The sequence below is a fragment of the Dendropsophus ebraccatus genome, chromosome 4, assembly GCF_027789765.1.
Source record: "Dendropsophus ebraccatus isolate aDenEbr1 chromosome 4, aDenEbr1.pat, whole genome shotgun sequence".
Classification (NCBI taxonomy): Eukaryota; Metazoa; Chordata; class Amphibia; order Anura; family Hylidae; genus Dendropsophus; species Dendropsophus ebraccatus.
The window spans coordinates 94,542,639-94,556,314 of NC_091457.1; the positions used below are offsets into that span (position 1 = coordinate 94,542,639).

Sequence of the window (13,676 nt, forward strand, 5' to 3'; positions counted from 1 at the left end):
TATACAGAACTTAGCTGCAGTATCTGCTGCTAGTGACTCCTCTGTAGTTTTTCAAGGTGGTAAAAAAAAGTTACTTAGGAAATGGTACACTCACTTAAAATTAGTGTGCATGGCTGTTGTCTCAGAAAGAAGCCTCTTCTAAAGATGGTGCACAAGAAAGCCTGCAAACAGTTTGCTGAAGACAAGTAGACTAAGGACATGGATTACTGTAACCATGTCCTGGGGTCTGCCGAGACCAAGATAAACTTTTTAGTTCAGATGGGGGCAAGTGTGTTTGGTGGAAGCTAGGTGAGAAGTACAAAGACAAGTGTGTCTTGCCTACAGTCAAGAATGGTAGTTGGAGTGTCAAGGTTTAGGGCTGCATGCATGCTGCAGAAAGCTACAAAGCATTAAAGGAAAAGTCTGGCCACAACTAAAAATTCAGTGTAGGCAGAGGATGGGGTACATAAAAAGAATGATATACTTACACGTGCCCCTGCAACACCACAACACCACTCTTGGACCCCTGAAACATTACATCCCTGGCTCAAAAATGCCTGCTCAACCCATCAGTGACTGATGCAGGACACAGTTGCAGTCACTGACAGGCTGAATGGGTATTTTCCCCCGGGTCCTGATGTAGCAAGAAGCTGGGAGAAAACAAAGTCTGGCAGCTGGGGAGATAGTGACGTGTCACTACGAAGGCAATGAGACAGGTAAGTATGTATTCTTTATTATGTTCCCCCACACCCCTGCCTGCATTGGATTTTAAGTTGTGGCGTGAAGTTCTTCTTGAATTACATGTACATGTCATGTGCCATACTGAAGCAGAGCTTGATCTCCACCCCATGATAATTGGCCCGCAGGGCAGTATTCCAACATGATAACAATTCCAAAAAACACTTTCAAGACCACCACTGCCTTGCTAAACAAACTGAGGGAGAAGGTGCTGGACTGGCCAAGCATATCTCTAGATCTAAATGCTATTGAATATCTGTGGGCATACATACACTAGTTCTGTGATGTCGTCATGGAAGAGTGGAAGAGGATTCCAATAGCTACCTGTGAAGCTTTAGAGAACTCCATGCCCAAGAAAGTTAAGGCAGTGCTGGAAAATAACGGTGGCAACGCAAAATATTGGCACTTTGGGCATAAACTGGCAATTTTCACTTATGGGAGCACTTTTGCGGCCAGCCGTTTAGACATTAATGGCTGTGTATTGAGTTACTTTAAGGGCACAGCAAATGTAAACTGTTATATAGGCTGTACACTGACTACTTCATATTGTATCCAAGTGGCATATCTTCAGCGTGGTCCTATGAAAATATATAATAAAATATTAACAAAAACGTAAAGGTTGTACTCACTTTTGTAAGATACTGTACTTTAAAGGGTACCTGTCATAAAAACTTTTGTTATGTCAAGAAGACAAAAAGTTTTCAGACCCTGACTGATCAGAAGAACAAGCCAAGAGGAGTACGCACAGAGCACATTCTCTCCCAATTCTGTGAGACGTGACCTGGCTGGATATCCATTTTAAGTCTATGGGGTTGTCAGGGTCTTATAGACAAAGAGAGGTTAAAGAAGCGCAAGCAGCGCACTGCTCTCCCCACTTGTTCTACTGAACAGGCAGGGTTTGAACACTCATGAAACAGGCCTAAAGCTTAAATTAATCAGTAGCACTACAAAAAGTTGACTATTTAATTGACTTTCATTAGTAAACAGCACTGAGGCCCACTGGTCCTTCATCCAGCATAGAAGCAGAGCACTATGCATCAGCCACTGTTGCCCTTGGTGGTGGTGTTACAGCGTAAGCAGGTGTGTCTAGTCAATACAGAACTGCTCTATACTTTGCGAATGCTACAGTGACAAGTCAATACTACATGAGTAACACCATTAAGCCAGACATTGTGCCTCTGCATGAACAGCACAAGCCTAATGTCATCTTCATTGACAACAATACTCCAGTTCATCCAGGTCACATCATGCTGCTAGAGACTGCGGTACCTCAAATGGTGTGGCCTGCACTCCAGACCTAAATCCCATAGAAAACCTTTCATAGAGTTGTCATATAGAGGCTCATAACTCTGTACGCCAGACTCAAGAGCTGCCTTTAAGGGGAGTGAGATGCTATGCCTAAGCAGACAATAAGTTGTATTGTGAATAGCATGAGACACCATTGTCAACCTGTAATAGATGCTCAAGGCCACATGACTAGTAATGAGCAAATGGGAACGAGGTAGATCCAACAGCACCAGTAGTCCCAATGTTGCAGCTGTGTGTCAGATACTCGCTGGTTGGTCAACAACCCCAAGTGAACAGAGGAGTCCAAGGCATCCAAGGAGTCCAACAGCATACAAGTGGAGTATTCTTCAAAACTTTATTGAAGAATCAAGGATACAATATGATGCTTCGACATAGAGCCTTTGACCAGTACGCAAGGTGCAAATGTCGGACCATTGTCTGTGGCCAAACCCAAACACTCAGCATTCAGCTCCTGGCATTCAATTCCTACAGATACCAGGAGTTGAATGCAGAATTTGGGTTCAGCCACGTGTCCAAACCTGGACAATTTTCTGACAATTGCTCATCACTTCTCATCTACCCACCACGGTTGTCAGCTTTTGTTTCAATAAAGAGCTTGAGATGAGGAAATCACTATTGCATGCTTCTACAGTACTTAAATGCCCTAATTTAATGATACAATATCACTGTGGCGTGAACTTTTTATGCTTTCTATAAGTTTCACCTGCAGCCAAATACCCCTAACTTTTAGTCAATAGTGTATATGTGTGCCTAGATAGATAGATAGATAGATAGATAGATAGATAGATATTTGATAGAAGGCTGCAGCTAAATTCTGATTTACATTCATACTCAGTACTTAATGGGAAAAAAAAAACACTCTGACTTCTGTCCCCACCCAGAGAAACTTGGAGCCAATGAGGAGACCTGGGTGGAATATTAACTGTGCTGCTCAAAACAAACAGACACTAAGCATCTCAATATAAATAAGAGAAGCACTCGTGTGTATCTGTGGCATTCCCTTCTGCATTTGATAACCCAGTTCCAGATAGGACACAGTGATGAGGGCAAAATCTATCCTTACACTAAGTAGACAACTAGCAAAATGTGTTCTCCATCCACATAAAAGGCTCCAAGTTAGACACTGCAACCTGGCTGCATGTTCTCTTCTCCAGCACAAGGACGCAAACTGTGAGTAACTGAGTATACCATCATCTGGCCAGGGCTATGAAACTGTACTCCTGATTGCAGCCAAGGGCACCAAATGTATAATAACAGAATTCTAAGCTGGCTCTAAATGTAACACTAATGAACCATGTGACATCCAACCTTAAAGGGAATCTGTCAGCTGCAATTCATCTTCCAAACTGCTGACACTGTTAGATTGGTGTTACAAGGAAACACATGGTACCTTTATATATCTGTGATTCCAGAATGCAGAGCAATGTTTTTTATTATATAGGAAGAAGAGTCAAAGAGGCTTTCCTAAGCTCCTGAGTGCAGCAAGCTGTGACATCTTCTTCCTCCTCCCTCCTATACCTAAACCTGCTTGGGACTTAGCTTCCAGGTGTCAATCCAGCAGGGAGGGATATAGAGGAGGCATTGCATCTTATAGCTATTCAGGGGCCTGAGAAAGCCTTTTATACCAGAGAATAAAAGTATTTTTTCTACATTCTGGAAGCACAGATGGATATTTAGAAGGTACCATGTGTTTCCTTGACCTAACAGCTAGATAACAGTGTCAGCAGTATGGAATGTGAATTATAGTTGACAGATTTCCTTTAAGAGATCTGAATGTAATTCAACAGAATGGATAATTTTATCTTGGTATTTTGCTCCTTCTGTTTAAGGAACAAAAACAATAACCTAATTTCATGAGATACGTTGTAATGTATCAGAGTTCAGGAAAATTACTTAGGGTTACAGCTAGTGATTTAAATGGGAACTCTAAATATATATATATATATATATATATATATATATATATATATATACTCTTATACTGTTTAAGCGGTTGGGCTGCATCAAGGGTAAACAAATTGGGTGTCCTTCTGCTATTGTCTCTAACCACCACGTATTGAAGTTGGTGAGTATGCATGTAAATGCATGAATGTGCTAGGTTACCTATTTACCCTGAGAACACAATGAGATGTCTATAAGACACCGTTTAGTAACATCTTTGTATATAGGACAGTATGTTCACAGCATCCAGCAATAATGTATAGGGTACTGGATAACAGAGACAGAGCTTTTCCATTCAACTGTAAAGACCTTACCTGAGCCGACCATCGAACTGACTACAATGTCACAGTCGGCAGTATATGTAATATAAGGGCTTGTGCACTTAGATGTATTTCAGTGTATAGCAGAACAGATCTGTAATATGTCAGCAATAAAAACTCACCCTATACAGTATCTGTCATATTACAAAGAATCTGTGTTTAAAAAGGGAAAAAAAAAAGTTGGCATCCTCCTTTAAATTGTAAAGCCTCTATCAGGAGGCACACTATGCAGGTTTTACTATGTACATGTGGCCCTAAAGTGAAATATTTATGAGGGGTCTCTGCATAATGACATCACTGTACATTTACCCTGATAAATCATGATATAGCTACATATAGCAGCACTTCTGTCGTGCTATGCGGCATCAGAGATGATAGGCCATGTCAGGACACATGAACACCACGCCATCAGCCTGTCAGGGTGCTTATCATCTTGCATCCATGTGTACAGCATACAGGAGGAAACATCCGACTACTGAATAAATCAATGAAAGTAGCCAGTCACCTTATTCTAGTGCATTCATCCGTCATTTTGTCTTTCCTTGCTTTTACTTGAGACCCTCACCCACCATGAGCCACTTATCATACTGACATCTTTTTTATGTGATAGAGATAGCCATGCCCTAGTGCAACTGCTGCTTCTGTATACCCTACAGCTACAATTCTGCTTGGCAGTTTACAGTATTGCATGTGATAAAATTCATTCCAACCACTTCTAGCTATAGGTTTCTGGTTATGGGTCTATTCACATGTGCAGGATCTGCAGCATATTTGTTGTTGCAGATATCAATGTAACTAAACAACTAAACACAGCATTACATCTGTAGCTTCAAACCTGCTGCAGATTATGTACGTGTGAATGGCCCCTGTAAATGTCCTGAAGCTTCCTGTGAATGTTTTGAAATGTCAGAGTTGTAAGGGCCCTATTACATAGATTTATCTAAAAGGGAACCTGTCACCTGGGATTCCAACGCTGAGCCTGCCCGACCCCCCGGTGGAGCCCCGGATACTTACCCTTTGCTGCAAGTCCCGCTCCTGGACCCGATCCCCGGACGGAGATATCGGGTGAGCGCGCACTGTATCCAATTTACATGAGATGAGCCCGATGCCCATAGAGAATGACTGGAACCGTCATTCTCTATGGGCGTCGGACTCATATCTAGAGCGCGCGTGCACGGCTGCCGACGGCGATATCTCCGTCCCGGGACTGGGTCCAGGAGCGGGACTTGCAGGAAAGGGTAAGTATCTGGGGCTGCATTGGGGAGTCAGACGGGATCAGCGTCGGAATGCCGGGTGACCGGTTCCCTTTAATGATTTTTGAAGCCAAACCCAGGACAAATCAATTCTTGGCTTTGGTTGCACAAATCTATTAGATATATGTGTGTGTGTAATAAGGCCCTTAGGGCCCTATTACACCAAGAGATGTTTGATAGATTATCTGACAGATTTTTGCAGCCAAAGCCCGGAATGGATTTGAAAAAAGGAGAAATCTCAGTCTGTTTATAGTCTGCTACTGCTTTTGGCTGCAGACATCTATAAGATAAACTGTCAGATATCTGTTGGTGTAATAGGGACCTTACTCATACCTATATGACTAGGTACTCATAACATACAATAGCTGTCAGCCAAACAAACTCGCTATCTCTCCTGATCCCTTCTATACACAGTCTGCACTCATCTGTTCTAAAAGGGCCACCCTATACATTAGACATGACATTTTTCTAATAAGTATGGAGATCTGGTTTCCACAATCATACTTGTAACATCCAGTTACCTTCATTAACACTTTACCTAACATTTAATTCAGTGGTCAAACATACATGGAAAAGTGATATAGGAGATCATATATAAAAGAAGTGAAGGAGTATATATAAGAGTAGTGTTTTTATATTGTTTTTGTATATCTCAGCCAACATGTGTACATTCTCAAGAACCATAAAACATTTTGCATTCTGAAAGTTCTCTACTGGAGAACTCTAGGGAAGTTTTCTTTCCCTTAAATAGTGTTCACTGTCTCTCCTGGTGACTCATTTTGTAGGTTTTATGATTCATCGTGTTTACTGAGTATTTTTGTTACTGAATGTTCCTTTTCATAAAAAAGAGACTTTAAAGGAACAAACTAAGAAATGTGAATGCAGTTATGTAACTCAAAGGGGTTATCTGGCATTTTGCAAAAAACAAAACAAAAACAAAAACAAATAAACTCAGAAATGTAAATGCAGTTGTGTAACAGTGTCACTGTTGTTACAACTTCCAAAATCTAAATCAACAGTAGATGCAAGTTTGCAATATACATTCATTATTTTTGTTGTTGTTTTCATGCTGTAAAACAAAGCTGAACTTACCAGAAATCCAGGTCCAGTCTGCTGAAGGCAGATTTTCTGACTTGTGCTGGTTGAAAAAAAAAAAAAAACAGACTAAACACAGGAATTGCAGCCAGTACCGAGAGTCACGGCTCAATGAGTCCATCAGTTACATGACTGCCTTCTCTGTGAGTGCTCAGATGACCTGGGATACACTGGACTGCCTGTTTTCTGACTCTTTTGGGGAAAAAAAAAAAGACAGAAAACAGGAAGTGCGGTGTTTTCTATGATAACAAAAAAATGAATGTATATTGCCAGCACCAGTCAAAAAATCTGCCTTTAGGAGAATGGAATTGTATTTCTGGTAAGTTCAGCTTTGTTTTACAGCATGAAAATAACAACAAAAATAATGAATGTATAGTGCAAACTTGCTTTATATCACATTTACTGTTGATTTAGATTTTAAAAGTTATAACGACAGTGACACTTTAGAGGGTTATCTGGTGTTTTGCAAAAACAAAAAAACAACATTTTCTGCATTGGCCTACCCCTCCTAATGTATTAATCTGGCAATCTGCAGTGATAAGTGCCGGAGTAGACTGCCTTATTTGCATATAAAATAAAGTCAAGATTTCCAGAAACGTACACTATGGGAGCATAACAGCCGATTAAGGCTATCTTCCCACGCTGTACAAACAGCAGGCGTTCCGCCGTGAATGGCTGTTGTTTAACGCTATCTATGGTCAGAATTAATGATTATTAAACAATGTCCGTTTACAACGGAACGGCATTGTTTATATAGCGTGGGAACATAGCCTAGATCTGCAAATACATTCCGCAAAAACTTATGTGTGACTTCTCCGTTAACCTGACAAGTCCTTATTTGCTTGCTTTTGTGTTTTTTACTTCTTAGTTTTCATTTTCTTAAACAATAGTTGCATTACACCCTACAATAACAAATAAGTAAGGCTCCGTTAACACGGAGCAAAACTGAGCCTCCCCGTCATAATAACAGTCTATGGGAGGCTAGCGCACCTCCTCTCTCCATGTCTCTCCGTGCTGAAGAATAGACATGTCCATTCTTCAGTGCAGAGAGAGGAGGCTAGCAAGCCTCCCATAGACTGTTATTATGACAGGTAGCCTGTCGGGATTCCGCCAGTTTTGCTCCATGTGAACGGAGCCTAATGTAGTAAGAGAAAAGAAAAAAAGAAGAACAGATGTATGTAGTACATAGGATGTAGTGTTAGCCTTATATTCTTGCACAAAGGAGACAGTGTAATACAGTGGATATATGGCATATAGGAGTTTTATTATAGTACTTATATTATGGGTTATCAGTATTATGGTAATTAGTTTTTATATACATTTCATACATTATAAATGAATACAATCTGTGTAAAAGAACAGCAAATTATAACAATGTGTAATAATAAGCAACTTATATATTACCCCTTATGTGCAAATACTATGAGATGTTGTTATGAGGTAAATATTCCGTTTAAGAATTTGGCTATTTTTCAGGTGAGAGATGTCAGGTCAGAGAGTTTGTAAGTAACTGGGAGAAAGTTCACATGCATCAGTTGCAGCCTTGAATGTTCACTTTTTCTCTGCTCCCTCAGGCTGAGCTGCCACATGTTATGTGGCCTGGGAGCTGCTGCACAGCACAAACAGCAGCATGAACTATTAGGAGCCAGTAAGTAGAGGTAATATAGCACTAATAAGGGCTCATGCAGCATCCTGAGTCTGGGGGACTTCAAATGTCTTTATTGTTCAGCAGACACAGGCTGTGTATCTGCTGCTTCAAACAGAATACAGGCTGCCACAAACAGCACTCTGGTACATGGTCATGTCATTCGGCAATCTACAGCATCAATATGCCCTACTGACACTGTTAGGACGAGAAGACACCTTGTACCTTTCATATATACAGTTGTGCTTCCAGGATGTAGAGAAAAGCTTTTATTCTGTGGTACAAGAAAAAAGAGGCCTTTCAAAGCTCTGGAAACAGCTGTAAGCTGTAATGTCTCCTCTAGCCCGCCTCCCCCCACTTGATTAAAGGGTTTATCCATTGCTACAAAAACATGGCCACTTTTGCGCCACTCTTGTCTCCAGTTTGGGTGAGGTTTTGATGCCCAGTTCCATTAAAGTAGATGGAGCTTAATTGCAAACCCCACCTGAACTGGAGACAAGCGTGGTGCAAAAGTGGCCATGTATTTGTAGCGCTGGATAAACCTTTTAAAGGGGTACTCCGGCGGGGGCCATTTTTTTTCTTGACACCGGGGAGGAGGTGGCTGAGTGAATAGACATCCACTCACCTCCCTGGTTCCAGCGGCGGGTCCCGCATCGCGGCGCTCCGGTCCCCAGCCGCTTCCTGGTGTCTGACACAGGCCCGAGACGATACGTCTCAGGTCCGCTAAGCCAGTCAGTGACTGAGGCGGGATCTGAGCGAAACGGATCCCGCCTCCATCACTGACTGGCTGAGCGGACCTGAGATGTCACGTCTCGGGCCCGCGTCAGACACCAGGAAGCGGCCGGGGACCAGAGCGCCGCAATGCGGGACCCGCCACTGGAACCGGGGAGGTGAGTGAACGTCAATTCCCACCTACTCCCCGGTGTCAGGAAAAAAATGCCCCCCCCGCCGGACTACCCCTTTAACACCAGGAAGCAAGTCCCAAGCAGACTTGAGTATGAAGCAGGCTAAGGAGGTGTAAAGCCTCTTTGCATGGGCCAAATATCGGCAAGGAGCATTGCTAGAAATGCTCCTGCGTCTGATAACTGGCCCATGTAAAAAAGGCAGCAGTCAGTCAAGGACCAGGAAAATGTCCAATCCTTGGCTGATCACATCTTTTGTATGGCGGCAACATTTCTCTTTATCGGCTGCGCATCTCCCTGTGTGAACAGTAGAGGTGTGGTCTTTAGCTGTTTATTTCAATGGCCAAAAGAACAATACAGTGATTATTCGTGTGGCCCGGCTACTTGAATACTTAAAATGACACTGTCACCCCCTTTTTTGCATTATGACTTCTCCACACAGGTGTAAAGGGTACATTTTTCAGTTTTTATACCTTATTTTATATAATAAATTATAGTGCTTGGTCCAGTAAAAAGTGATCTTTTATCATCTGTGGATTGGGCTACGTGGGCGGGACTTCACTAATGAAGCGTCCACATCGCCACAGTATGCACCGCCACCATGACGTCACTGCCACATAGGCCCTGCCCATTGGTACAGGCCAGCCTATGCTGTGATGACATCATGGGGCGGGCCTATGGTAGCGATGTGGGGGGAAAAGTGGCGCTTTGCTGTGAAGTCCCGCCCACATAGTACAATCCACAGATGATAAAAGATCAATTTCTACTGGACAAAGCGCCATGATTTATGATATAAAATAAGATATAAAAACTGCAGCTGACAGATTACCTTTATAGAATGAGTCTTTATGCAAAACCTAAATAGATCAGTGAAGATTCTTTATTTGCAGAGTTAGTATCTGCATGCATTACAAAATATGTTAATAATATATTGTAACTATAAGGCAGATTAAACATAATGTTAAGTACAGGGGTCATATTTTCACCCCCCTTTCTCCAGTCCCCCACATCCAGTTTCCCTCCTTTGTATGAGAAGTTAGGATTGTTTTGTCAGCAGCCCTGCTGGGCATGATGGTAGAATGTGGATTTGGGTGTGGTTTCTGATGTTCTTGGCATTTATTCTGTTGGAGCTCACAGGGTGCTATGAACATCATGTACTGGATGGAACGGAAGGAGGGGGGTGGAAACTGCTTCCATTGCATTACTCAGGCAGGAGTAATTTTTTTGTTCTTTTTACTGATTTATCTTATTTTTCACATCTTAGAAACAGAAACCTCCTTGCCAATGAACTAATTATAATAAAACACATAAAAGATTTCTTGAAACAAACAAAAAAGTTGTAATATTATGGTTCCATCCTCCACACATAAAAACACACACACACACACACAAATATTAGAGACTATGGTTAAATTTATCTTCTGCAGTTTTTTTTCTCACCACTTTTCTAGCATGCCCTTATCTCTTATGTTGATGTCAAGTTTATTGATGCATGATGTATAGCAAATATGATGCAGCTTTCCAAACACTGTTTTGGGTGTTTGGATTTCTTTACCACACAAGTGGAGTAAAATTATGAGAAACAAAATTGTGACTTTTTAAAAGGTAATAATAAATATGTCTGAAAACCTTACTGCAGGTAAGCCACGCTCCCAAGTCTGTGAATAGGTAAAACTTATGAAAAAGGTGTACGTGCACCAAAAATGGTGCAAAAGTATAGTAAGATGGCCATAAAAAATACAAAAATGTAGTCAAAAGATAGGAGAAAAATCAGTGATAAATCCTCTTGTGGCTTTAAATCAGGGATGAGAAACCTTTGACCCTCCAGCTGAACTACAATTCCCATTATGCTTGGAAAGCCTAAGCTTTAACTGGACATTTGTTATCAAAGGGACTGCTCCATTGTTTGCCTCATATGTTAGTGTGTGTTATAGGTACATTAATGAATTGTGTTTCTGTCCTTCCTAGTTGAGCAGTTCCCAGAATGCAATGCTTTCCCTCAGCTGATCATCACAGTCCCCCACCCATCACAATCAGTAAGATTAGTGCAGCACCTGCTTCTGGCCATTCAGAGATGGTGAATAACTCAGGGGATTGTGGTATCCAGCCCCGTCTCCTGTGACATCACGCCCTGCCCCCTGTCTGTATCATCAGCCTGTCCTCAGCAAACACACACAATGTGAGACAGAGGCATAGAAGATTTGTCTCCTAAGGGGGGAGAGCAGAAGAAGCAGGAGACAATGTGAATTGGCACAGGGGCCATTTTTATTCACTTCCTGGATTTCTATCAGCTACCAGTGTGGCAGAACCGTACAAATACGGTAATACATTGTATAGACACATCTATATAACTTTTAATGTACTTTTAATAGAAAACAAGTTTTTCTTATCCGGAGTTCCCCTTTAAGTTCTTTTTGTGGGATTTTGTGGGACAGACCCTAGGGCGGCACCCGCTGAGGATTATACAATTTTCATTATCTTATTTACCCTTTTACATTTTTACCCTTTCACTTAGTGAAAGCAGCACCCATTTCAGGCCACTATTTTAGATACACTATGTTTTAGACAGGGTTCACACTGCATTTTGCAGTCTTCCATAAAAAAAATCACCTAGCTTTTCCATCAACTTGTATTCAGTATGATTGGGCTCACCCAGTTTTTCAAGCATCTTGTACTGAGTTTGGTGGAGGTCACCCAGCTTTCCAGCATCTTATGCTGAGTATTATTTTTTTTTTTTTGGGGGGGGGGGGGGGGTGTCACCCAGCTTTCCGAGCATCTTGTAATCAGTATGATGGGGGTCACCCAGCTTTTTCAGGGGTAGTGGCACACCAGTATAAGAGTTTGGGGATCTGGAGAGCAGACAGAGTTAGGAACCTAGGAAAGCTTGATAAAGATCTCTGTAATGGCCTGAGCCTGCTTAAATCGTAACTGTCATGTTTTTTTTAATTGCAGATATCAGTAGTATAAGCGATTTTAAGAAACTCTGTAATAGGTTCCATCAGCCAAAAAAGCCTCTTTCTGTACTCAAGAAGCAATTTCCCAGCCTCCCCCCCTGACTTCTTATCTGTGCATTATCAGGCAAACACGTCTTCATTACAGAGAAGCCAGTGAAGACGGGTTCTGCTCTCTCCATTGTATCCTTATGGAGGGGGGAGGGGCTGAGGGAGATGAGGGAGCAGGAAGAGGTGACATGAAGGTCAGCTGTTTGTAGACTCTCTGGGCACCTAAAACGCAGGATTCAGGTGTCAGAAAGGTCAGTGCTTATCTATGAACTTACTGAGAGAAGATTGCAGGGTGTTGTCCTGTGCAGAAATCCTCCGTGCTCAGTCACTCCTAACAGCCCCTCCCCTCTCCATAGCCACATAATGGAGACAGAAATCCTGCTTCATTTGATGTGAGGGGGGAGGCTGGGAGATTGCTTTTTCACTACAGAAGGAAACTCTTTTAGTACATAAAACCTATTATAGAGTTTCTTAAAATCGCTTGTACTGTTGATATTTAATGTTTTTAAAAAAATGACCCTGAAATGACAGTTACGCTTTAAAACCTAACTAATATGATAATGTCAAAACAAATCCATGTCTGAACCCTTGAGAGATGGATTACCTAAAGGGGGATGCCTACATGGGGAAACTACGTACTAGAGCTGGGTTACCTACAAACGGTTGACTACCTTCTAATGGTGCGTTAACATGTACAGATTTTTGGTTGCAATTGGTGAATACAAAGCCAGGAATGGGTCTGAAAAGCAGAGAAATCTAAGGCTGCATTCCCACGTTCCGTGATCCTGACAGATCACGGACGTGGAATGCATTTACCGGAGTCCCCCAGCGCCCGGACAGCATCTGTAATTAGATGCTGGGAGCGGGGGAGACTGTATTCATAAGCGCCGCGCTGTAGTAACAGCACCGCGCGGCTGATTCATTACAGCGCGGCGCCTATGAATACAGTCCCCCCCCCCACGTGGGAATGCAGCCTTTCCTTTGTGACCTGTTCTTTGTTTATAGTCTGTTCCTGGCTTTAGCTTCAAAAATTGCAACGGAAAATCTGTCTGTGTAAACGCCACATGCGCCACATAGTATCCAATCCCCCACATAGTGCCCCACATAGTATCCAATGCCCCCATATAGTGCCTCACATAGTATCCAATGCCCCATATAGTGCCCCACATAGTAGCCAATGCCCCCATATAGTGCCCCACATAGTAGCCAATGCCCCCAAATAGTGCCCCACATAGTATCCAATGCCCCATATAGTGCCCCACATAGTAGCCTATGCCCCCATATAGTGCCTCACATAGTATCCAATGCCCCATATAGTGCCCCACATAGTAGCCAATGCCCCCATATAGTGCCCCACATAGTAGCCAATGCCCCCATATAGTGCCCCACATAGTATCCAATCCCCCATATAGTGCCCCACATAGTATCCAATCCCCCACATAGTGCCCCACATAGTAGCCAATGCCCCCAAATAGTGCCCCACATAGTATCCA

General features: G+C 42.4%; 1 protein-coding gene across 1 annotated transcript in view; it reads left to right on the plus strand.

Annotated features, from left to right (window-relative positions):
• The first annotated feature begins 2,988 nt into the window (after nucleotides 1–2,988).
• The window catches only part of CA5A (carbonic anhydrase 5A), a 54,347-nt gene continuing 43,659 nt past the window's right edge, over nucleotides 2,989–13,676 (plus strand). Inside the window, exon 1 of the mRNA XM_069966294.1 lies at nucleotides 2,989–3,195. Within this exon, the coding sequence (XP_069822395.1) occupies nucleotides 3,066–3,195 (130 nt within the window). The 5' untranslated portion in view covers nucleotides 2,989–3,065. The remainder of the gene's footprint in view (nucleotides 3,196–13,676) is intronic.